The sequence below is a fragment of the Onychomys torridus genome, chromosome 7, assembly GCF_903995425.1.
Source record: "Onychomys torridus chromosome 7, mOncTor1.1, whole genome shotgun sequence".
In the NCBI taxonomy this organism is placed as follows: Eukaryota; Metazoa; Chordata; class Mammalia; order Rodentia; family Cricetidae; genus Onychomys; species Onychomys torridus.
The window spans coordinates 13,873,149-13,896,146 of NC_050449.1; the positions used below are offsets into that span (position 1 = coordinate 13,873,149).

Genomic DNA, 22,998 nt, shown 5'->3' on the forward strand with positions numbered 1-22,998 from the left:
TCTGCTGTTCGGGAGAGGGCTGGCTGCGCCAGCGGGACTCCTTGCAGTGCATTTGTTTCATTTTTTCTCTCCCTGGGATCTTTTCTATTACGAAAAAATAATTTTAATGTTTGAAGGTGTTCATAGTACTGACCATTAAACAATGACTACACAAACATTTAGTCTGCATGTGAATTCCCCTTGGTTGTATTTCTCTATACAGGCTTTCATATAACAAAGAAAGGCGTGAAGGTATGAATGTTTAAAAATGTAATTTTTTACAAGGAACATTCCTAAACATAATAAAGACAATTTAAAAGTGTAATTATTTTTATTTGTTTATTTTTTTTTACCTCTGGCATTCCATGAGCTGAAAACGCATTATATGGTGGTACGATGTTTGTTACATTCTCATATCCATCTGGTGGTGGTTCAAAGTATGATGTTTTAAAAATCTAGCAAGAATTCAAACATGTCAAGTCACAGAGAATAATTCCAGGTTACTATTAAGGCATCTTGCCCCTAAGTTACACTTAGGTAAGGTTTTATAATTAAATAAATGAATCCTGCTGACAACAGTAAGTTCGATATCATCTTCAAAATAATAGTCTGAAGTGATTAAGTGTTCTCTTATTAAGTGTAGAAGCAGAGCTGCAAAGGTGGCATTCATGGACTAGGGTGTAGCTCGGTGATAGAATACTTCTATATCATGTTGAATTCCATCCCCAACACTGCTTAAAAGTGAACAAAGGAAATGCCGCCGATGGTGGCACTTTTGTGATTTCCTCGGTAGTCCTTTCTTCTTCCCTTGCAAAGCTCTACTCTTTCATCATCAATTAAATTGTTAGCATATTTTATCCCTTTACCACTTCTTGACTAATTTTCTCTGCCTTCCTGTGTAATTTCACTATTAAGACTGTGCCAACATCTAATATGCTTCTGAGACTCAGCATTTCACATTCCTGTATTTAAGAGCCAGGTGACCACTTAGCTTTGATGTTCAAACTCAACATATTAAAATTTGCTTTTACCTTCTACCATCCCAAAGCCTACTTGTGGCTCTGCATCTCCCACCTCCTCACTAGATAAGCCAGCTGCACCAGGCAGTTGGGAGTGGACAGTCATCCTGATTATTTATGCACTTCTTCCTTGCTCAAGTCAGCCATGAACCATGCGGGTAACACACTCGAGAACTGCTTCTCAAATTCAGCCTTCCTCTTTACTTCTGCTTGTAGCCTAATTCAGGGCTTCAACCTTGACTTGAACTATTGTTACAGTTGTAACTTTGACTCCCTGCCTAGTCTATACATGATGTTGCCAGTGCACTAGCTAACATGCTTTTCCGTCCTATCTTTGCTTTTCCTAAGCTTTTCAGGAGGTTTCATTATTGAAGCTTGACATCTAATTCCTGAAGATATAATATAATCCTATGACCTGTCTCCATAACATATCTACTAGTTGATCCCTTTTTGTAGCTCACTTTGCTTTCACACTATTGGAATACACAAAATCTTTAGACTCTACCAATAATACCAAGCCATGATACACATTCAGGCATGTCTAGTTGCTTTCCTCTGACTAGAACTCTCTTACCTTGCTGTAAGTTTTCATGTGGTTAAAGTCTTATTCTCTCTTCTGACTCATATATCAATTCTACCAGGAAGACTTTCTATCTCCTTGTTTAGGCTAAATGATCTGTTCCTTTGTAGATCAAGAACCTTAGTTCTCTCTTCCCAGCACTCACCCTACTGACTTTAAATAACGTATCCCTTTGTTGGCCTCACCCTAATAAGCAAGAGAACTATGTCCTAATCTTCATTCTGGTCTGAGGAATTAGTACCATGTGTGTACACAGGCAGACACCGAGAGTTTGCAGTCTATCCATTTTTTCCGAATGATGTAAATGGTACTGCACTATTAACAAAGCTCTATTGTTACTTGACTCTACATTCTAATCAATGAAGGAGCAAGAAGAAAGCAATGAACTGGGTTGTGTGCACCTGTAATCTCAGAACTCAGGAAGCAGAGGCAAGAGATTCACCACAGATTTGAGGACAGTCTGATTCATCCAGTAGATTCCAGGCCAGCATGAGCCAAAAAGTGAGATCCTGTCTCAAAGGCAAAGTACAAGCCAGAGATTGTAAAATACAAAAACTCCCAAGAATTCTACATCACCTCAACTCCATGTTCATCCACAATTGATACATAGTTTGCATTCGTTTCATTTGGGTAAGATAAAAGAACATCATAATGAACCAAGCTGGCTGAATCCAATCCAAACTTCTTCCACTGTGTTTGGATTTTCTTGGCAAGCAGTAAATTTTGTTGTGTTCCTGCCAGATGGGGAAATGTTGTAAAGGAACTGAAATGAGAGGAATAACATTGAGAATTAAGAGAGTACGTCCAAATGATGCTACATGGCTCACCTTTCAGCAAGTCATGCATCAATTTTCTATCAGACGTAGAAAAATCTTAGTTGGATATACCAATTTTCAGGCATGACTCTTTAAAATAATTAAGCAAAACTGCAATTTCCATGTTCTGCTCCCTCTATGAATAACATAATCCATGGTAAACACAATAGCACAGACTAAATGTGAGAGGACACCTATAAGAATGTCACAGCTCTACAACAAGGAGGCAACACTGATGTTTATGAGTGAACTGAGGACATTTTGAGGGAGAAGTCTTAATATTTATTCAGGAACAGCCAAGTACTCTGCATTTGTCTTAGATGCTTCTAGCAACTATAACATGTATGTAGCAATGTATTTATTTCATTGAAATGAAAGTCCATGAACTTACGTATTCTATAGTGCCAAGGTCTTGTCTGTGACATGAAAAACACAGATCTGTTAAATTACTTTGGGTGATATTTTCTTAGTTCTGGGTGTAAAAGAGCTATAGGATTTTAATAACCCCACAAAGAGTTAGTAAAGAGATTTATTTTACTTTAGACAAATATTATGTTAAAGGATTTTTCTCTTTTCCACTTACATCTGTAGAGAAATAATATTACAAAAAAACCCTAAAACTAAAAAACAAAAACCCATGGACATGAAGATGAAATTTTCATTAAAACCCTGGTGCCAGCACTTTTACATTCCATCTTCATCCTCACGACCACTCTTCTTTCTCCTATTTTGCAAATAAAATAACTGAGAAAGAAGTTCATATATTTATAGCTAATAAATGCCTGGGCTAGACCTTGAAATTATAACTTTCTGATTTTGAGGAATAGTGCATTTTAGCAGTTGATCCAATCTTACTGCATGATTGCTCATGATACTTGGACAGTTCCATATAATCTAGACTATAATGTTCATAACCCAACATACATTTGACCCACCCTTCCATCTTTCAGCCTTGTTCACTGTTACTGTGCTCACAAGCTTCTGCTCAACAGCACTCTTTCCACTGTCATTTTCATTGTTTGTAGACTTTGCACAAGGTCTTCTTTCCATAATAAATATTTCTCCATCAACTAGAGTCTTCCCTCTCCTACCTGCAAACTATGACTCATCCATAAAGACTCGAGTATCAAGCTCTGTGAAGCTCTCTCTCTTCATGTCCTTAAGTGAAAACTGCAGGCTACAGATGTTGAATATGTCAAATATTTCCTTTACAAAGTACAATGAATTCAGAAAAGTTATTTTACAGCTAGAGAAAAATACTTCAAGCCTAAGTATATTAAATTTCTACTTTACATACTTGTGTTGGTTATGGTTTTGTTTTGTTTTGATTATAGTTTTCAACTTGACAACCAAGAGTATTCTAGTATGGGGAATCTCATTTGAGGAATCGCCTCCTTCAGACTGGCCTTGCAGACAAGTATGTGAGGCATTTTCTTGATTAATGCTTTATTGGGAGGGCCCAGCCACCATGGGCAGTGCCATACCTGGGCAGGTGGTCCTGGAATCAATAAAACAACAAACTAAGCAAGCCAGTAAACAGCATTCACAGTTTATGCTTTGGTTGTTACCACCAGGTTCCTCTCTTGAGTTTTTGTCCTGACTTTCCTCAGTGATGGAGTATTTTCTAAGAGTTCTAAGATGAAATAAACCCTTGCCCACCCCCCAAAATTACTTTTGGTCATGGTGTTTATCACAGCAATAGAAACCCAAGTATGGCAACAGTTCATTGTTGTCTCACTTTCTACAGTAGATAGATACTATTTTTTTTTTAAGATTTATTTATTTATTATGTATACAGTATACCTGTGTGTCAGAAGAGGGCACCAGATCTCATTACAGATGGTTGTGAGCCACCATGTGGTTGCTGGGAATGGAACTCAGGACCCCTGGAAGAGCAGCCAGTGCTCTTAACCTCTGAGCCATCTCTCCAGCTCGGCAGATACTATTTTTGCAATTAGAAAAAATTAGTGTGTTTCTTTACATGGAGATGGAGGATTAATCATGACCTTGTATTTCTCATCTTCTAGAGGGCTCGATGAAATGGAACACAGGAGTGAAAAAAGGAGAAAAAAAGAAAACCAGACCTTTGAGTTTCCCTTTGTGATCCAAATTGAACAGTAATTTGGTAATGTTCAATCAAAGAATAAGTAAGAACACTGTTCCCTCTTGCATTTTTCATTCACTAAAGGAAAGCTTCTTTAGTTACACTTCCTTCACCTTTCATGAAGCATAACCTCATTGCACATCCCTTCTTCAACTAATGACCAGAGAATTTGAATTCTCAGGATCCCAGTAGAACATGTGGTTTGTTGACTATAATACATCTGTAAAATCTCTGAAATCGAAAGGTTCTGAAGGCGTGTAGTTTATGTAAATTATCATTCAACAAAGCTGATTTGTTAATGGTGCTCTTTTTGAGGGAGTCTGAGAACAAAAATGTGTTACAGTAACTGCCTTCAAAAAGAAGTTGAGGGGTTGGGGATTTAGCTCAGTGGTAGAGTGCTTGCCTAGCAAGCGCAAGGCCCTGGGTTCGATCCTCAGCTCCACATACCAAAAAAAAAAAAAAAAAAAGAAGTTGAAAAGTTTACATTGTCTTTACTGTTTTCATTTTGTTCACTGTTTGAGCAAAAAAAAAATTTTATTTGCAAAATGAAGGGGGAAAAAATGTAAGGCAGCCATAATCAGAAACACTGATCTTCTTTCTAAGTCACCAGGCTGCCAGTGTCCCAACTCTTAACAGAATGTAGTAAAGAGAGGGAGTAGAAGGGTGGGGAAAGATTTTTCTAGTTAATGCACAAGGAACAAAAAAATCGCATTCAGTGCTTAATGGAAGCTCCTTGTCTGTGTATCCAGCATATTGGGCGTTAACAACTTAGATGCAAGATTGTAAAACATCAGAAGTGAACTTCTGCCCTCAGGGGTTCTCCCATTGTGCTGTAAGCCAGTATTTAAGACCTCCTCCCTCCTTCAATAAACGGCTATAAAAAAAAAAAAAAAAAAGTGGGGTTGGGGATTTAGCTCAGTGGTAGAGTGCTTACCTAGCAAGCACAAGGCCCTGGGTTCGGTCCTTAGCTCCGGGGAGAAAAAAAATATCTTAAACATTTGGGAGGCAGAGGCAAGGAGATCTCTGAGTTCAAGGCCAGCCTGGTCTACAGACTGAGTGCCAGGACAGCCAGGGCTTAACAGAGTCTTTCTTGAAAACAAACAAAACAAAACAAAACAAATGTGTATGTGAAGAGCAATAAAAAAAAATTCTAGGAAAAAAAAATCGCATTCAGTTTGCAGTTCTAGGTTACACGACACTGAAATATCTCTAAAAAGACTGACCAGATACTTTTCTGTGGGATGAAGTTATAGGTGAGAAAAGACTCCTCTGTAACAGACCATGGATTTCATCCTGAGTGGTTTAGAGACATTTTAAAAATCAGCGAACTAATGAGAAATTTATAATTTCACATATAAGTAAAGGCTGGCCAAGTTTTAATGCATTTGTTCATGCAACAAACACTGTTTATAAGATAAAAATGAAAAACAAACTTACCGAAGAAATGATCTAATGTTTTCAGCTTTCATTTCAGATAGGAGTTTCCACTGCATATTTTGATGGTAATGAGCTGATGTCGTTGTTTCTTTGAGAGGCTTAATAAACCAGCCTGGGGGTGAAGTGGGATTACAGATACACACAAACAACACACAGAAAGACACACAGACACAAGCACACTGACTGCTTCTGACTATAAGACCCCAGTAAAGTAAACAAACAAACAAATAGATAATAAATAAATAATAAAAAATAATGATATCTAACCAACATTTCACTGTGCACTTTTGGGGGGAAAACATGCTAATTGCAGAAAGCTTTAAAAATTCTCATACACATATAACTCTCAGTTGGTTAGCACAGGCTTACTTTAAGAACTGTTGCCTACTTCTCTTGTGCTATGGCCTTTCAGGCTCTCTTTTGAAATCTAGTTCATAAACAACCCCTGACACTCAAGAAGCACTGAAAAAAATCCATGTAAAAAATGGTTTCAATTCATAATTACTTAGAAATAGTCATCTTTTTCCCATGCACATAAATAGTAACAGCCCGTGTTCTCTTCCCAGCGACCCACAGCAGTAGTCTACACGCAATAGGAACTTAATAAAGTTGAATTCCGATTTAAATGCATTCTACTCGCTCTCTACTTTTGCTGTGTCCTTTTGGGAACTCCACAGAACACAGTCCAGCCCGCTCTGGGCTTCTCCCTCCAGTAACATCTCCTCACCCAACTTTCACACTTACCCAGAGTAAAGCCGGCGAGGAAGGACGCCAGCACTACGGCCACGCAAATCCCCAAACCCCTGAGATGCCTAGGCTTCGCCATGCCGTCCTGGGCCTGGGAGCTCGGGGGACTGCAACCGCAGGCCTGGGGGCTGCAGATGGAAAGCCGGGGTGAGCAGAAGACTTTGCAAAGATCCGGAAACTGCAAGGCTGCGGAAGCCCTGCAGGGAGCAGCCTGCTCAATCTGCCTGCAGTGGAAGGCGGAGCAGCACAGGAAGCTCTTAAAAGAGCTCCGATTATTTACTGAAGAGACCAACCAGCCTTTGGTCAAACACATCCTAAGAAGAGCAATTTCACTGCAAATCTCACTGAAGAGTTCCTTACCTTGCTTTCAGATTCTACTTCTGTAACAAGCTGGAGCCTCAACCCTGTAACACCAAATCCTAGAGACTGAGACCTAATTCTTCCCTCTCCACCCCAACACGCATATCTGAACAGGACTCCGCATTTCTGTGCTTCTGTAGCACTTTTTATTTTATTTTAATTAATTTATTTATTTATTTTTTATTTTTCCAGAGCTGAGGCCCGAACCCAGGGCCTTGCGTTTGCTAGGCAAGCTCTCTACCACTGAGCTAAATCCCCAACCCTCTGTAGCAGTTTTTAAAACATTACTTCACTGGAATATTGTAGCTACAAATGAACAAAATTCACCATTGCAAAGGCCTTGCACTATTAGTGGCAGTAAGTTCTAAATGTCACTTCTGTCCTTGTCCTGTTAACTTAAAAAGCATTTCCCTTTAAAAGTGTTTAGAAAGTTGGCAAAATAGCAGGTCTTGCAAAAAGAATTCCTGCCTTCATCTCTCCCAAAGGGAAGGTCTAACAAGTGATAGCTGACTTTTCATCTCTAGCCAGAAACACATTTGCAGCCAAATCAAATTCCCCAGTGGATGATGAAGGCGATAACACCTCTACGATATGCCCAGCTGTTCTCCACATCCTGGGCATTCTTAATGACTTCGGGTGAGACACCTTACTTCCAATAAGGTGCTGAAAGTTCCTAGTGTGTTTCTCTTGGATGTTATAATTGATTGCTGTATCAAATGGCTTTTCTATTCTAACTTGGCAAAAGCCCTAAAAGCTGCCTTAAAAAATTACTTTTTCTTTTTCCTTTTTTTTTTTTTTTTGGTTTTTCGAGACAGGGTTTCTCTGTGTAGCTTTAGAGCCTTTCGTGGATCTCACTCTGTAGCCCAGGCTGGCCTCAAACTCACAGAGATACTTTTAATACAATAAGCTTGTTTGTTTGTTGTTTGTTTTTGAAAGAAGTCTCCCAGTCTGGCCTTGAATTTGCTATGCAGGCAAAGGCAATCTTGAACTCCTGAGGAGTGTGCCCCCAGGCACCATTTCTATGGTTGTGGGAAAGGAACTCACATCCTTGTTCATGCTAGGTGTGCCTTCTACCAACTGTGCCAAATCCCCTGCCCTGACAACTTAATTCTAAGTGTTTGTATACTTTTAAAGCCCCACCAGTTCCTTCAATAGTGGCTCTCTAGACTGTCCTAAACCAATGTCTCTGTCAGTCTCAATTTTAGAAATAAACACCTTTTCAAATACATTTTCATGTCAAAATGAATTCCCCTCCATGTGGATGAATACATAGAAAATTAGAATGAAATTATTTCAAAGGCACAGGAGACTGTGAAGTGGACACACTCCCCTAATAGAGCTTAAGAAAGTAAGCTGTTAAAAAACAAAACAAAAAAACAAAACAAAAAAAAAAAAAGAAAGAAAGAAAGAAAGAAAGCTGTTATGTAAATAAAGAATGTCAGAGTTTTGTTGGTTGTTTACTTTTTTGAGGCAGGGTTTCTCTGTCCTGGAACTTGCTCTATAAACCAAGCTGGGCTCAAACCCATAGATCTGCCTGCCTCTGTCTCCTGAATGCTGGGATTAAAGGCGAGCTCTATCATAACAGGCTGAATATATGGTTTTAAGTAACTGTCCAGTATCTAACAGCTGGGACAAGAATTACCTCCAATCACAAACAGTATGAAATGTTACTTGTATTCCACATAAATATTTTGGGAACTGTTTATATAATTTGCTAGTTTCCAGGCTGGTATCTAAAAGTACACAAAAATTCAGTTAGGTTTGTGAGAGAAAAGATGGCAACTAATGATTAAAGTAACTAAATTATTTTCAAATTTCAATTTTCCCCACCCTATCTCAATTTTGACAGCCAATTGAAGTTCGACAAGTAGAAGTTGATGCATTATTTATCACTTTGTCAATTTGATTAATCTTCCAAAATTGAAATTAGCATATTGATTCAGTCAACATTTAATAAGCAACTATTACATGACACACATTGTACAAACTCTTGAGGATGTGATACTTGCCATTATAAGACCTATGATGGACTGATAAGGTTGGATAAATTATTTCATATAATAAGTTCTAAGAAAAAGCAGTATTACCTCCAATATGACCGCCGCCGATACCCTATCAGGCGGCATCTGCAGTCTGAGTCCTGAAAATCCATTATAAGAAGTGTGATTGGCTAGCTCCAGAGTCTTCGGCCTTTTATTACTATGGAATCTGCAAGCATTCAGAATTTCTGCTCCATTAAGTGTATAACAGAAGGCTACTGTTAAGTAATGATTTCTAATAATTAGCATCTTGACAGATATTTGCAAAGAATATGTAAATATTTGCAAAGAATATGTAAAAAACCAATACTATTGATATTTGCTAACATTTTCTAAAAATTTTTCTTCAAAGCTAAAATAATATAAAAAAAATTTTCTATTGGAAACCCATCTCTCCATAAAACTATTTGATCTACTCATTTGGTGAGCCTCCAAAATATATTGCTTTCTCATTCATCAAGTTGAATGCTTTTATATAAATTTTTTTTCTTCCTCTTCTCACATTTTAGAAGCATCCTTACAACTCCAAAATCAAGTCACTTCAACTGGTTTATGTCTAATCTTTTGAAAAATGATGAAATAGAGCTAGGTGTAGTGGCACACTGTTTGTTTGTTTGTTTGTTTGTTTGTTTTAGAGACAGGGTTTCTCTGTGTATCTTTGCACCTTTCCTGGAACTCACTCTGTAGACCAGCCTGGCCTCAAACTCACAGAGATCCGCCTGGCTCTGCTTTCCAAATGCTGGGATTAAAGGCATGTGCCAACACCACCCAGCATGGCACACACTTCTAATCCCAAAACTAAAGAGGCTGAGGAGATTTACCTCAAAAACTTGGAAGACATCTTGTACTAAGCAATGAGCTCTAAGCTAGCCTGAAATACATAGGCCCTGTTTTTAAAACAAAATCAAACAAACCAGTGTGAAATGTATACCAATAAAGCAATGTGTATAGCATATATATCTTAATAATATTTTAATAATTAAGTGTTAGAAAGGGTTTAGTGACTAGATATTTGTCACATCCACATTCTCAACAGTGGTTGTGTCAGAAATTCCACCTTTAAGGTTTAGCCTTATTCTAAATACCCTCTTTATAAATACAAGCATTAAACCATTAAAGATATCACAAGGTAACACTACTACAGAAATGGTCATTGAGACAGCAATGCTTACTTTCCAAAAAGCAAATGTTGAGTACCTTGAGTACTGTGATTCATGAGAAGAGAGGCATTCCAGTTGAACATTTCTAAGAGTCTGGGCACAATTTTCATTACAAATAGAAATTGACAGCTGGTGGTAGTGGCGCACGCCTTTAATCCCAGCACTCGGGAGGCAGAACCAGGCGGATCACTGTGAGTTCGAGGCCAGCCTGGTCTACAGAGTGAGATCCAGGAAAGGCGCAAAGCTACACAGAGAAACCCTGTCTCAAAAACAAATAGAAATTGACATGCTATAGTGTTAGCATACTGATCAATATAGAGAAACCTGTTGGACAGATGATAAGTGAAATAAAGGTAGTGAGAAAAGACTAGCAAAGAGGAGAAGAAATTTAGAGAAAAAGCAGAAACCAGGATTGGATGGTTTTCTTCTGATGTCACAATTACTCTACTCAACAATAAATGTAGAAATTAGGGAACAGCCACTTATTTCAAGTGAAGGTGAAGGTCTCTGCCTCAGCTCCTGTCAAACTGACATTCCAGTTAGAATACTGGTAAGTTACGAACACTGCCTTTAACCCAGATTTTCCCACTCAGCATTGTTCCTCTCTTATCATTAACATACACATCCCATCTGTTTGTTACCCATGACACTTTGCCAGCATTAATCATTCTGGTGTCTTTTCTGTCTGTGTTCTCTACTTTCCTTCAGTAACCTTGGTGTCTCAGTGCTTTCTATGTCCTCTTTAACAGTCTCTCTTTCTGATATTTATTCTCATTTAATGATACCATTTCCTAGAAGCTAGCTAACCAGCCATTTTCTCTTCCTACCATCCTTCATCAGAGTGTAGCATGAATCTTAAAAGGTCTTGCCAATTCCTCAGCTGATCCTGTTTCCTCAGACTGGAAGCCTCTGAGTCCTCATCCAGAATGAATCTCAGCTGAACAGTTGCTCAAAAGCCTAAAAGCTTAACCAGCCTAGTTCCTGGTTTTCATGTCTTATATATACCTTTCTGCTTTCTGACATCACTTCCTGGGATTAAAGGCTCTTGTTACCATGCCTGGCTGTTTTCAGTGTGGCTTTGAACTCACAGAGATCCAGACGGATCTCTGCCTCTGAAATCTGCTAGGATTAAAGGCGTGTGTACCACCATTTTCTGGTCTCTATATCTAGTAACTGTTCTGTTCTCTGACCCCAGATAAGTTTATTAGGGTGCACAATATTTTGGGAACACAATATCACCACATCAGAGGTCAGAAGTGAAAAAGACTTTTGGTCTGCTACCTTACTCTGCTCTGCAGTATCTTTTGAAGTCTCCTTTATGTCTTTGCTTCATGTCTGGATCCTTCCTGCCAGCTGAGCACCTGCTACCCTTTCTACTGGTAGTAACAACAATCCTTTAAATCTTGTGTCCACCTCAATTTTTCATATTATTCCTCAGTTTCTTTTACATACAAACCTTCAGAAGACTATAATGATTATGCAATCCAAACACAACTGCTTTCCACCTTCACCACACACACACAATTACTTAAGGTAGTGTTCTCCTAAAGCAACAGTCAGATCACTCCAAAGCCTCCCCTTTAAACTTAAAAACAAAATTCAGACTTGTAATAGTGGCCACCAAAGTCCATATGATCTAGTTTTAAGTTCCACCTCCCTTCATTGGAAAGCTTCATCAAGGACAAAAATATAAAACCAACACATGTAGACTAGGCAACCCCATATCAACAGATCACTAGCATCACAGAGAAGCTACTAGAGGCTCAGTGGTGCCATGATTTCCTGATGATGGTGTCAGTCTGCATGTCTTCTAGTGAAGGAGACAGTGTGACATGGTAAGTGGCCTAGAGAGTCCCCAGCTTTCTTTAACAGTATTTCCCAGGGATCCCCTAACAAAAGACAAAATATAAAAGAGAGTAGCTAATAATTTTATAATGGAGACAATTGTTGGAAAAGTTAAATAACTCTGTTTTTATTCCATTGAGTTAAAAAGTCTTTGTTAAATAGTTATTCTTCCTGACCAACTAGATTGGCTGAGAACAGCCTACTTCATTTAATAAGAGTATAAACCTTGTTCTCACAGACATAATAATCACACCCCATTTTCTTTTTTTTAAATAAAGATTTGTATATTTATTACGTGTACAGTATTCTGCCTGCATGTATGACTGTAGGCCAGAAGAGGGCACCAGATCTCATTACAGATGGTTGTAAGCCACCACATAGCTGGTGGGAACTGAATTCAGAACCTCTGGAAGTGCTCAGTGCTCTTAACCATTGAGCCACTGAGCCATCTCTCCAGCCCCATTCCCCGTTTTCTTCAACTGCATTGTCAATAATAGGATTCAGTGTTAATTCTGTGCTTAAGTCATAAGCTACCTGAGAAAGACTTGCTAGTCCTTTTCAGTATATACTATCTACTGTGAAGAATTCTTTTTTTTTTTTTTTTGCGGGGTGGGGGTGGGATGTTGAGACAGGGTTTCTCTGTGTAGTTTTGGTGCCTGTCCTGGACCTTGCTCTGTAGGCCAGGCTGGCCTTGAACTCACAGATCCTGGCTCTTCCTCTGGGGTGCTGGGATTAAAGGTGTGAGCCACCACCCCCTGGCTTTTATTTATATATTTGTTTGTTTGTTTGTTTTTATCTATTTACTTCTTTATTTATTTGAAAAATTCTTTTTCTCAGAACCAGACAAGCCTGTCTAACAGCAAATAAGTAAAGGAGCTTTTCTGATGATTAGATGATAAATTTATAACAGACTCTAAGTTTGACCTTAAAATGAAGGTGACAAGTTCAGGGAAGGAAGAGTAAGAGGATCATGGTGCAGTTCAACAAACTGGGGAGTAGCTGATTCAATCAGTGCTTTCTGACCTTCACAAAGAATAAATCTGGTTCCAAGATACCTATTCTAAGCTCCAAAATATATAATCTATCTTCAACAAAATTAAATACATAGATTTTTTAAAATTAGTATATACTAATTATAGAAGAGTGAATTTCCTTGTGATATTTGAAATGGATTTAGTCAGGGTTCTCTGAAGAGACAGAGCTGACAAAAAGGACTGTACAATTAACAGGAAACTTATTAGATTGTGCACTGAAGATGTGTCTGAGTAACCCAACAATGGCTGTCTCAGACAGAAGGCTGAGAATCCAGGAGCTGTTCAGTCCATGAGGCTGGAAGTCTCTTCAGTCCAAATATGGCCTTGGAGTCTTGGAGGATTCCTGGAAAGTTGCTTGTCTTCAGTCTATATGAGAATGCTGATGAAGTTAGATTTAATATTGGCCACAGCAAGAAAACATGAGTGGGGGCAAGCCAGCAAAAAGCCGAAGTTTCCTCCATGTCCTTTTGTGTGGGCTCCACCAGAAGGTATGGCTCAGACTTAGAGTGAATCTTCCTCCTTCAAATCAGCTGAGTGAGAAAACTTCTTACTCAGCCTGGTTTGGTGGCACTCGCCTTTGATCCCAGCACATGGGAGCCAGAGGCAGGTAGATCTCTGTGAACTGGAGGAGAGCCAACTTGATCTACATAGTAAGTTTCAGGAGCCAAAGCTACATAATGGAGAAACCATGTTTCAGAGAGAGAGAGAGAGAGAGAGAGAGAGAGAGAGAGAGAGAATTCCTTACTGGAGTGTCCAGAAGCTTAGACTTTAAATGAACCAAGATTGGCCACCACAATAAGTTTCTTTGAATTTATTAACACGTGGAAGTGTTCATGAAGTGCCCTGCTTCGTCCATAGCAGAACAGCCAAATAGCCACGAGGGCTAAAACAACCCTCAGGGTATATCCAGTGAGCTAAGTTAATTCAATCAGGCTAACACGTGAACACTCCACCTTAGGGTGGGGCTTTCAGATCTGTATATAAAGGCTTCAGAACTGCAAGATGTGTTCAGTTCAGAATCACAACTGTTGTCTAGGGAGTCCAGAAGACACAGCACCCCTGAAGCAAAGAGCAGACTTTCTGGCAAGCATTGTTGAGACCAGAGCATCTGGAGGTGAGTTGAAATCCTGGCTTTATATTTCTTTCTCTGATTTAAAGTTTTCTCAAATAGATGTATTGGACATAGTTAATAAAGAGAACACCAGGTGGGTGGTGGTGGTGGTGGTGGCGGCGGCGGCGGCGGCCGCGGTGGCGGCGGCGGTGGCGGCGGCGGTGGCGGCGGCGGCGCACGCCTTTAATCCCAGCATTCAGGAGGCAGAGGCAGGCAGATCTCTGTGAGTTTGAGGCGGACCTGGTCTACAGAGTGAGTTCCAGGACAGCCAGGACTGTTTCATAGAGAAACCCTGTCTCGGAAAACAAACAAACAAACAAATAAATAAATAAATAGAACACCGTTATTTCAGTTTCCTGTTGAACACAGAATTTTGATCTATCACTTTAAAATTTAAAACTAATGTGATTTTTTCTGTCTCCTTTATGTTTCTTGTGATTCTAAATTTTGAATGTATGGAGATATGTAGTTCTATTTTTAGTATGGGATCTAAACCTAGTACACATTATAGAATTCATAAAATGCAATGTGTATAAAACCTTCCACAGTATAAGAAGCTACAGTCATGTGTCTCATATTTTTAAAAGCTTTTAAAAAATTATATTTTACTGGTGTATTATAACACATTCAATTAGTAACATTATACGTTTGCTGAGCTCCTAGTGCTGGGGACTCAGCTCATTAATAGCTTGCCTAGCACATGTTTTGTTCTATCCCTGGCACTAAGAAAATAATCAAAACAAAATAATTGAAACCAATCAGTTTACAAGTCCCTACTTGGGAGCTTCAGGCTGGAGGATCCAGAGTGAGAAGCCAGCCTGTGGTTGATAATGTTGATTTTGACAAAATTTAAAAAGTTCAAGGTAAGCTTTCTATTTAGATCCAGCTGATCTTATCAATTTTCTTTGCAGAGAGTTTTTAAATGATGGATGGTTTTTATTATTTCTACTTTATTATATTTAAAAACAATTATCAGTGTTATTGTCAAGTATTCAGTTTACTGGGCAATCCTTTTACTGAGGCTTATGTATGTAGAAAAAGTAGCCAAATAAAACTGCAAATGTAATGAAATGCTTGTTTGAAACCTATGCAAGATGATGCAGCATAGAGCTCTTACTTCTGGACAGAGTCCTGGGGACTATATAAATCTATCGTTTATTACAGAGACACATTCAAACCATGAAAATGCCACAGTTGGATGTCTAGGGAGTTCAGTGTCTTGTCTCCTGTTTTCAGCTCATTTGCATGTAAGTTATGAACAGCTTGGCCCTATCGAGAGAGCAGTCAGACAGGGCACTGCAGTGTGAAAGTCCCTTTCTTCTTAGTCATTAGTCTTTTTGTTTCGGCTTTTTATTCCAGCCCCACTGGGCCCTCTTGCTGCCTTCTTCTTCTTCTTCTTCTTCTTCTTCTTCTTCTTCTTCTTCTTCTTCTTCTTCTCCTCCTCCTCCTCCTCCTCCTCCTCCTCCTCCTTCTTCTTTTTCTTTTGTAATCTAAGCTTCCCTAGCCTGGTGTTTATTTCATTCACATTTATTTATTTGTTTGTTTGTTTGAGTATCACTGTATAACCCTTATTGTCCTAGAATTTGATCTGTACACCAGACTGCCCCTGAATTTACACAGATTTGTTCCTTGGTGCTGAGAATAAAGGTGTACACCACCATGCCCAGCTTCATTACCACATTTTTCAGGCAAACTCTGCTAATATTTGGAAAAGGAGCCTGAAGATGATATAACTATGTTATATATAAGGCATACAACTTTTATTTCAAAAGGAGAAATTATCCTTTACATTGTTAATAGTAAATTAATCATATAAGTAACATGTTACAAGTGATACCTGATTTTTTTTTTTTGTAAATTCCAATAATGAAGTCTAACATTCGTTTTATTTCTCTTCAGAAAAACAGATTCACACTAACTGAAATTCAGAAACTATCTACAAAGTTGTACATGTTTGTTAAAGCAGTTTGAGCTACTGTTGAGGTGTTTGCACAACTGAGATATTATTAGTGGGCACAGAACCTAAGCTAGTGATGGCATCACTTGACAAAGATTATCCATGGTCCCAAGGAGACATTCTGAAGTTACTGGAATGCATCAAGAAAAATATCCCCTCAGATGACTCCGGATCATTCAAAAAAACCCAGGAAGACCTAGACTGGGGCAAAGTGGCTTTTAAACATTTTTCAGGAAAAATGTGCAAACAAAAGTGGATACAACTTTCTCATAATTTGAGGAAGTTCCGCACACTGTCAGAATTAGTGCTAGAAGCCAATGAACATGTGAAACAACAGCCCCAAAGTAAGAAACATCCTGACTTCCCCAAAAGACCCCTGACTGCCTATCTGCGCTTTTACAAAGAGCAGCGGGCTAAGTACTCTCAGCGGTATCCTAAATACAACAACTCACAGCTGGCCAAACTCCTGGCAGAGAAATACAATCAGCTGCCCCGGGAGATCAAGGAGAAATATATTCAGGACTTCCAGAAGGAGAAACAGGACTTTGAGGAAAAACTGATTAAATTCAAGAAAAACCATCCTGATGTAGAGCATTATAAGAAATCTGTGGTGCCCAGGAGCCGGGAAACCAAAGTCCCGAAGAAACCACAAAGAGATATGGAAAACGTGAAGTCTCCTCTAAAAACAGATCTTCCCAAAACATTTCCCTCAGTGATGAAATTTCAGGGAGAACCCAAGAAACCCCCTATGAATGGATACCACAAATTTCATCAAGATTCGTGGTCAAGTCTGGAGCTGTGCCGTCTACCCTTGAGGGAGCGCTGGGTTGAGATTAGCAGACGATGGCAGCAAGTCCCCAAGAGCCAGAAAGAGCACTATAACACTCAGGCTGAGAAGCTACAGAAACAATACCAGGTGGACATGGACCTCTGGCTGAAGGGATTGTCATCTGAGGAATACACTGCATACAGAAAGGCACAGGTTGCCTGTGGTAAGCGAAAGAACTTGGCCATGTCTGGAGGCAAAAGCCCCAAGTTTGGACGGACAGATCAGCAGTCCAATTCAGCAGAGGAGCAGCAAAAAAGGCCTGGGGAAATGCAAGAGCTGCTGGCTCCTGGAACAGATTCTTCGGAGACTATTCAGGGCGCTGATGGTGGCTCCCAGGTATTCAGGCAGAATATGATGGAAGATGGAGAAGAGGACGACTCTAGCAGCTCCTCAGACGATTCTAGCAGCTCCTGGCATGGCTCTAGCGGCTCCTCAGACGACTCTAGCGGCTCCTCGGACGACTCTAGCAGTACAGATGAAGATGATGGCCCGGCGGTGCTAGCGCCCGCCTCTAAATCCTAGCTTTCGGAGTTAGAGGCAGGCAGATCTCTGTGAGTTCGAGGCCATCCTGGTATGCAAAGTGAGTTCCAGGAAAGGTGCAAAGTTGAACAGAAACCCTGTCTCGGAAAAAAAAACAAAAACAAAAACGAAAGAAAGAAAGAAAGGAAGGAAGGAAGAAAAGAAAGAAAGATGAAGATGATGGACATCTCTCTTATCGGAATCCTCAGATTTAGACTCCATTTTAGTCACTTTCATATCCTAAATCATTGTTTAAGACCCAGGGCCTCCCTGACAGAGGGAACTGTCTTCTCTGTTGCTTTTGTATGCCCTCGCTTTTTTCTCCTACATCCTTCCTTGGCGTACTAAGTGCAAAGGAGTACAGTTTGGGGAGAGGGGGTTTCCATAGTACTGCCTCCATCAGGTGCATAGGCTTAGGAAGACACTCCTGTAAAAGCTACTTACATTTTATTCGAACAAACTATAGAACCAGTTTTACAAAGCCAGGCACTTGTGCATACAAGCGGTCAGTTAAATCTAAGACAGTTCTCTTAGTCCTTGTGATTCAGGATAAGTAGAAACACAGCTAGATACAGATAAATACTCTGTTCTCTGAACTTATCTGATGTCTTTAATACACATCAGTACCACACTACCGTAATTATTTTGCTTTGTGGCATTTTAGATGTATTTAATGTTACTTTATCATTTTGCTTCTGAATAATCTAAGCTGTTTTCACGAATAGTAATTGTTTGAGACCTTAGAGATTTTATATTTGTACCTAAATATTAATTTAGTTCTCTTAGCTTACACATAAATTGTAAAACTTGTACATATTAATAGAGTACTAGGATATTTTTATAAATATTTACAATGTGTAATGTTTAAATCGGTTAAATATATGTGTCTCTTCAAATATTTGTCATTTATTTGAGGTGAAATTTGCCAAAATAATTTCCTTTTGAAATTTATAGCACATTATCATTCTTATCTTAGTGAATCACTGTTTATGTGTTCTTGCATGAAAAATTGTTTTGGTGAATATTTTGTACCTTTCTGATTTGCCTATGCTTCTAAAGATGTTGGATCAGATGCAACAATATCAAAAGATAGTAGTGTTAAATTTGTGTGATTTTAAAAAAATTTTAGCTAAAACTTGCAGGATTTGCTATCATGAAACTGTTGATATATAAATTTGAATTAAATTATAGCATATTGCCAGAAGTGGATATTTATTTATACAATTAAACAATTTTAATGAATGTTTATTAATTTTTTCCTGTCTTTAATCATGTAATGATAGAAATTTTCTATAGAATAATTCTCAGAGTTCTCTAGAGATACATAGAAAGTACTGTTATTGCTTCTACTTTGGGGCCACAAAAAATGGCCTACTTAGTTGCCAATCTTCTGCAAGACTATGTAGTATCTCTCTGTCTCTTCTGGTTAGTTTTGTTTGAGGTCTATTTTGTCAGGTATTAGCATAGCTGCATCTGCTTGGTCTTGGGTGCATTTGACCCCGAGATAATCTCTGTCCTTGATGCCAAGGTGTGTTTCTTGAATAAGCAGAAGGATGGGTCTTGTTGATGCCAAGGTGTGTTTCTTGAATAAGCAGAAGGATGGGTCTTGTTTTCTGATAGAATCTGTTAGTCTGTGTCTTTTTATTAGGGAATTGAGACAATGATTGAGAGTTATCAATGAGCAGTGTTTACTGATTCCTGTTTTATTGTTATAGTATGGAGCTTTTTCTTCTTTTGAGTTACTTGTCTGGGATTATTCATTTCTTGTGTTTTCTTGGTTGTGGTTAACTCTTTAGACTAGTAATTTTTGTTAAGCTGGATTTATAGATAACAACTGCTTAAATTTTGTTTTACCATGGTATGTTTTTCTTTTTTTAATGTATTGTAATTGATAGTTTTGCTCGATACAGTAGTCTAGGCGGTGATCTGTTAGAGTTTTTAAAGCATTCATATAGTTCCTTCTGGCTTTCAAAGTCTCCATTGAAAAGTCAGGTGTTATTCTAAAAAGTCTGCCTTTGCATTAACTGCTTAGATGCAAGATTGTAAAACACCAGGAGTGGGGCGGGGGGGATTTAGCTCAATGGTAGAGCGCTTGCCTAGCAAGCCAAGGCCTGGGGTTCGATCCTCAGCTCAAAAAAAAAAAAACCCCAAACAAACAAACAAACAAAACTCATCAGAAGTGAACTTCTGCCATCCGGGGTTCCCCCATTGTGCTGTAAGCTTGTATTTAAGACCTCCTCCCTCCTTCAATAAATGGCCTCCCTCCTTCAATAAATGGCATTCGACATTCAAAAAAAAAAAAAAAAAAGAGGGGATCAAGAACATGATGGAGAAACCCACAGAGACAGCTGACAGGTCCTAGTTGGAGCTCATTGACTCTAGACTGACAGCTCCGGAACCTACATGGGACCCATCTAGGCCTGCTGAATGTGAGTGACAGCTATGTGACTCAATCTGTTTGTGGGGTCCCTGGCAGCAGGACCAGGACTTATCTCAGATGCATGAACTGGCTTTTTGGAGCCCATTCCCTGTGGTGGGATACCTTGCTCAGCTTTTACAATGGGGAGGGGCTAGGCTCTCCTTCAACTTGGTATGCCAGACTTTGTTGACTACCATGGGAGGCCTTATCCACTCTGAGGAGTGGATGGGGGGGAGCGAGGTGAGGAGGCAGGAGAAAGGGAGGGAGGGGGAACTGGGGTTGGTATGTAAAATGGAAAAAAATTTTAATTAAAAAATTTAATAAAGTCTGCCTTTATATGTAATTTGTTGTTTTCTTTCCCTTGCTGCTTTTAATATCCATTGGTTCTTCTGTGCTGTTTTTATTATTATGTGTTATAGCGAATTTATTTTCTAGTCCTGTTTACTTAGTGTTCTGTATGTTTCTTCTATCCTGATAGTTGTCTCCTTCTTTAGGTTTGGAAAATTATCTTCTATCATTTTTGTTGAAAATATTTTCTGCACTTTTGATCTTGGTTTTTAATTCCACTATTCCTATTACCTATAGATTTTGCCTTTTCATAGTGTTCTGTATGTCCTGTAGTTTTCAGCCTAGATTTTTATTATATTTAATATTTTCTTTGACTGGGGTGTCCATTTCTTCTACTTCGTCTTCAGCACCTGAGATGCTCTCTCTTCCATGCCTTCTCCTCTGTTGTTGAGGCTTTCTTCTGAGGATTTTTCTTCACTTCTTAATTTTTTTCATTTCCACTTTTATTTCAGATTAGGTTTTCTTTAATGTTTCTATTTCTTTGTTAAATTCTACTTTTGTGTCATGAATAATTTTCATTCAACTATTTGTTTTTTTGTAGATGCCTTTAGATTTGGCCTCTTTATTTCAGAAGATAGATTTTTCTCAACTTATAAAAACAGTGGTACTGATATAAACCAAAGTCATGTCTTATATCTGAGAGAATGTGTGTGTGTGTGTGTGTGTGTGTGTGTGTAAGAGTCATTAGTGAGAAATACTTGTCCAAATAACATTTTATACAGTTAAATATAATAACTGATGACTGAAGCCTCTTTAATTGTTCTTTTTTTAAAAAAAAGGGGGGGGGGGATATATGTAGTATTTTAATCTTGGTTATAACCTCCTGCTGGATGTTTAAAATTATGAGGGTAACCAAAATTAATTTTTTATTTTGTGCTGTTATGGTCCTCTGAGGATCCAGTCCTCAGAGGTCATTTGGGCTTTTGAGGTATCTCTGACTCCTTAAGCATTTCTCTACCAGATGTCCACCTATGTGAGGATAGGCCAAAGGCCTGGCTTTGTCTGGCTGTGGCTTCCCTGGAAGCACCAAGGGATTCTTTCCTCTAAATATCCTCTCCTCTTTGTAGACTGGACAGTGGTTAAAATTAATTGAGTGGGGTCACCATGGCTTCTCTGAACAAGAGAACAGGTGAATTCCTACAGTTCCAGAACATTATCCATAGTCCCTTGGGACCTTGTTGACCTTGGAAGCCCATGGGGAAAATAGTCCCTCCGACTACAATAGAATAGACATCAAGAATGGTTATCAAATGCCCAGAAGATCAGTTATACCAGTTTGCTACTTTTAACTACTCTGTAATATTTTAATGGTCTGTTCTTTATAAATAAACTATGATTGGATATACATTTAGTCAGTTTTGTAATTGATGATCTTAGATCTTAGAACCTTTAGTTCTGTACACATCATCTCTATGTACCTTGAATAACTTACTCACATCTTCATAACTTGCCAACGTTTTCTATTTTTTTTCATCCTGTAAGCATTCATCCATCTTAATCTTCACACATAATTCCTTCTTTATTAAAAAAAAATACTTCTTTTCATCCTTATAATTTTTGTTTGTTTGTTTTTTGAGACGGTTTCTCTGTTTAGCCCTGGCTGTCCTGGAACTCTCCCTGTAGACCAGGCTGGCCTCCTACTGAGATCTGCCTGCCTCTGCCTCCCAAGTGCTGGGATAAAGGGCATAAGCTATCACCAACCAGTTTTTTAAATTCTTAATATCATAAAACATAATAGCATTAACAATTGAATTTACCCTCTACTTGAGAACTTTCTCCCTTTGTGTAGGGATTGGGTAGTAAGCAATGTCAATTCCCTATTCATAAGATCCCTGTCAAACAGAAGTTCAAGTTCATAAAAGTTCACCCTGATAAACCAGTGAGTTTATTAAGCTTACTTACAGATAATTGATAAGGAGTTACTGATAGGAATGTGGGTCACACAGAAGCAATTACACTAAAAAACTCAATATATATGAGGACATTTTATAGTCAAATCTCCATTTATCACTCCTCTTTTTATGAAGAATTATTAACATTTAACAAGTCTCACTAAGATCAATTTAGGCCAGTACAGCTGATGGTATGACGATGGCAATTGTTTATCTTAGGATATAGGGTGGAAGCCCTATATTTGATCTTGAAAAATAATTTGTTCATTTGTTTGTTTTTAAAAAGACTATAGTGATCAAAAATATTCTTTAGATGTTTATATTTGTATATACTTTCATTTACATGTAAAGTACATTTAAAGGCACAGACATAAGTTATTCAAATCTAAAGAAAAAGCAATTGCACAACAGGAAAAACATCCCAAAGTAGGGATGATCATCTCTTAAAGTTAATAAATATTATCAAGTGATAGAGACCATCTTATGGAACTCAAGTTGGGATAAGATCAAGGAGACAGCATTGACCAGAATTGTATGATTATTAAGTCTTGTCCTAAAAGCAGATTTAAAGTTTTTAAATTTAAAAATTTACGTTAATTGTTCCAAAGAAAGATTTGGGACCATTAGCCATGCCTATTTATCTTTTTTTTTTTTTTTTAATTTCAGTTTTCTTATGAACAACAAAGTATGGCGAAGTTAACAATTTTAGTTTGCATCATTATTTACTTATTAGTCAATATGATGTTAAGTACATGATGCAAAAAACAAACCATAATCATATATGTTCAGGTAGTCTTTATATAT

The 22,998-nt window shown here is 38.4% G+C and overlaps 2 protein-coding genes across 4 annotated transcripts in view; one reads left to right on the top strand and one right to left on the bottom strand.

Moving 5' to 3' along the window:
• Naalad2 (N-acetylated alpha-linked acidic dipeptidase 2) overlaps positions 1 to 7,386 on the bottom strand; it is a 47,398-nt gene extending 40,012 nt beyond the window's left edge. Inside the window, exons 1-5 of one of the 3 annotated variants that reach the window (XM_036193213.1) lie at positions 7,369 to 7,386; positions 6,679 to 6,809; positions 5,935 to 6,046; positions 2,155 to 2,341; positions 333 to 434 (exon numbers count right to left, since the gene is read on the bottom strand). In XM_036193213.1, coding sequence (XP_036049106.1) covers positions 333 to 434; positions 2,155 to 2,341; positions 5,935 to 6,046; positions 6,679 to 6,760 — 483 coding nt within the window. In that variant the 5' untranslated portion in view covers positions 6,761 to 6,809; positions 7,369 to 7,386. Of the gene's footprint in view, positions 1 to 332; positions 435 to 2,154; positions 2,342 to 5,934; positions 6,047 to 6,678; positions 6,885 to 7,041; positions 7,065 to 7,368 lie in introns of those variants that run through there. The other 2 variants (XM_036193212.1, XM_036193211.1) reach the window with 2 other exon arrangements.
• An 8,877-nt stretch (positions 7,387 to 16,263) lies between these two features.
• On the top strand, positions 16,264 to 17,538 carry Ubtfl1 (upstream binding transcription factor like 1). Its single transcript, XM_036192389.1, has one exon. The coding sequence runs from the start codon at positions 16,264 to 16,266 to the stop codon at positions 17,536 to 17,538; it is 1,275 nt and encodes a 424-aa protein (XP_036048282.1).
• Positions 17,539 to 22,998: the final 5,460 nt, after the last annotated feature.

Excerpts from the sequence above, each read along its gene's own strand:
- Ubtfl1 (XM_036192389.1), top strand. The coding sequence starts at position 16,264 with ATGGCATCACTTGACAAAGATTATCCATGGTCCCAAGGAGACATTCTG.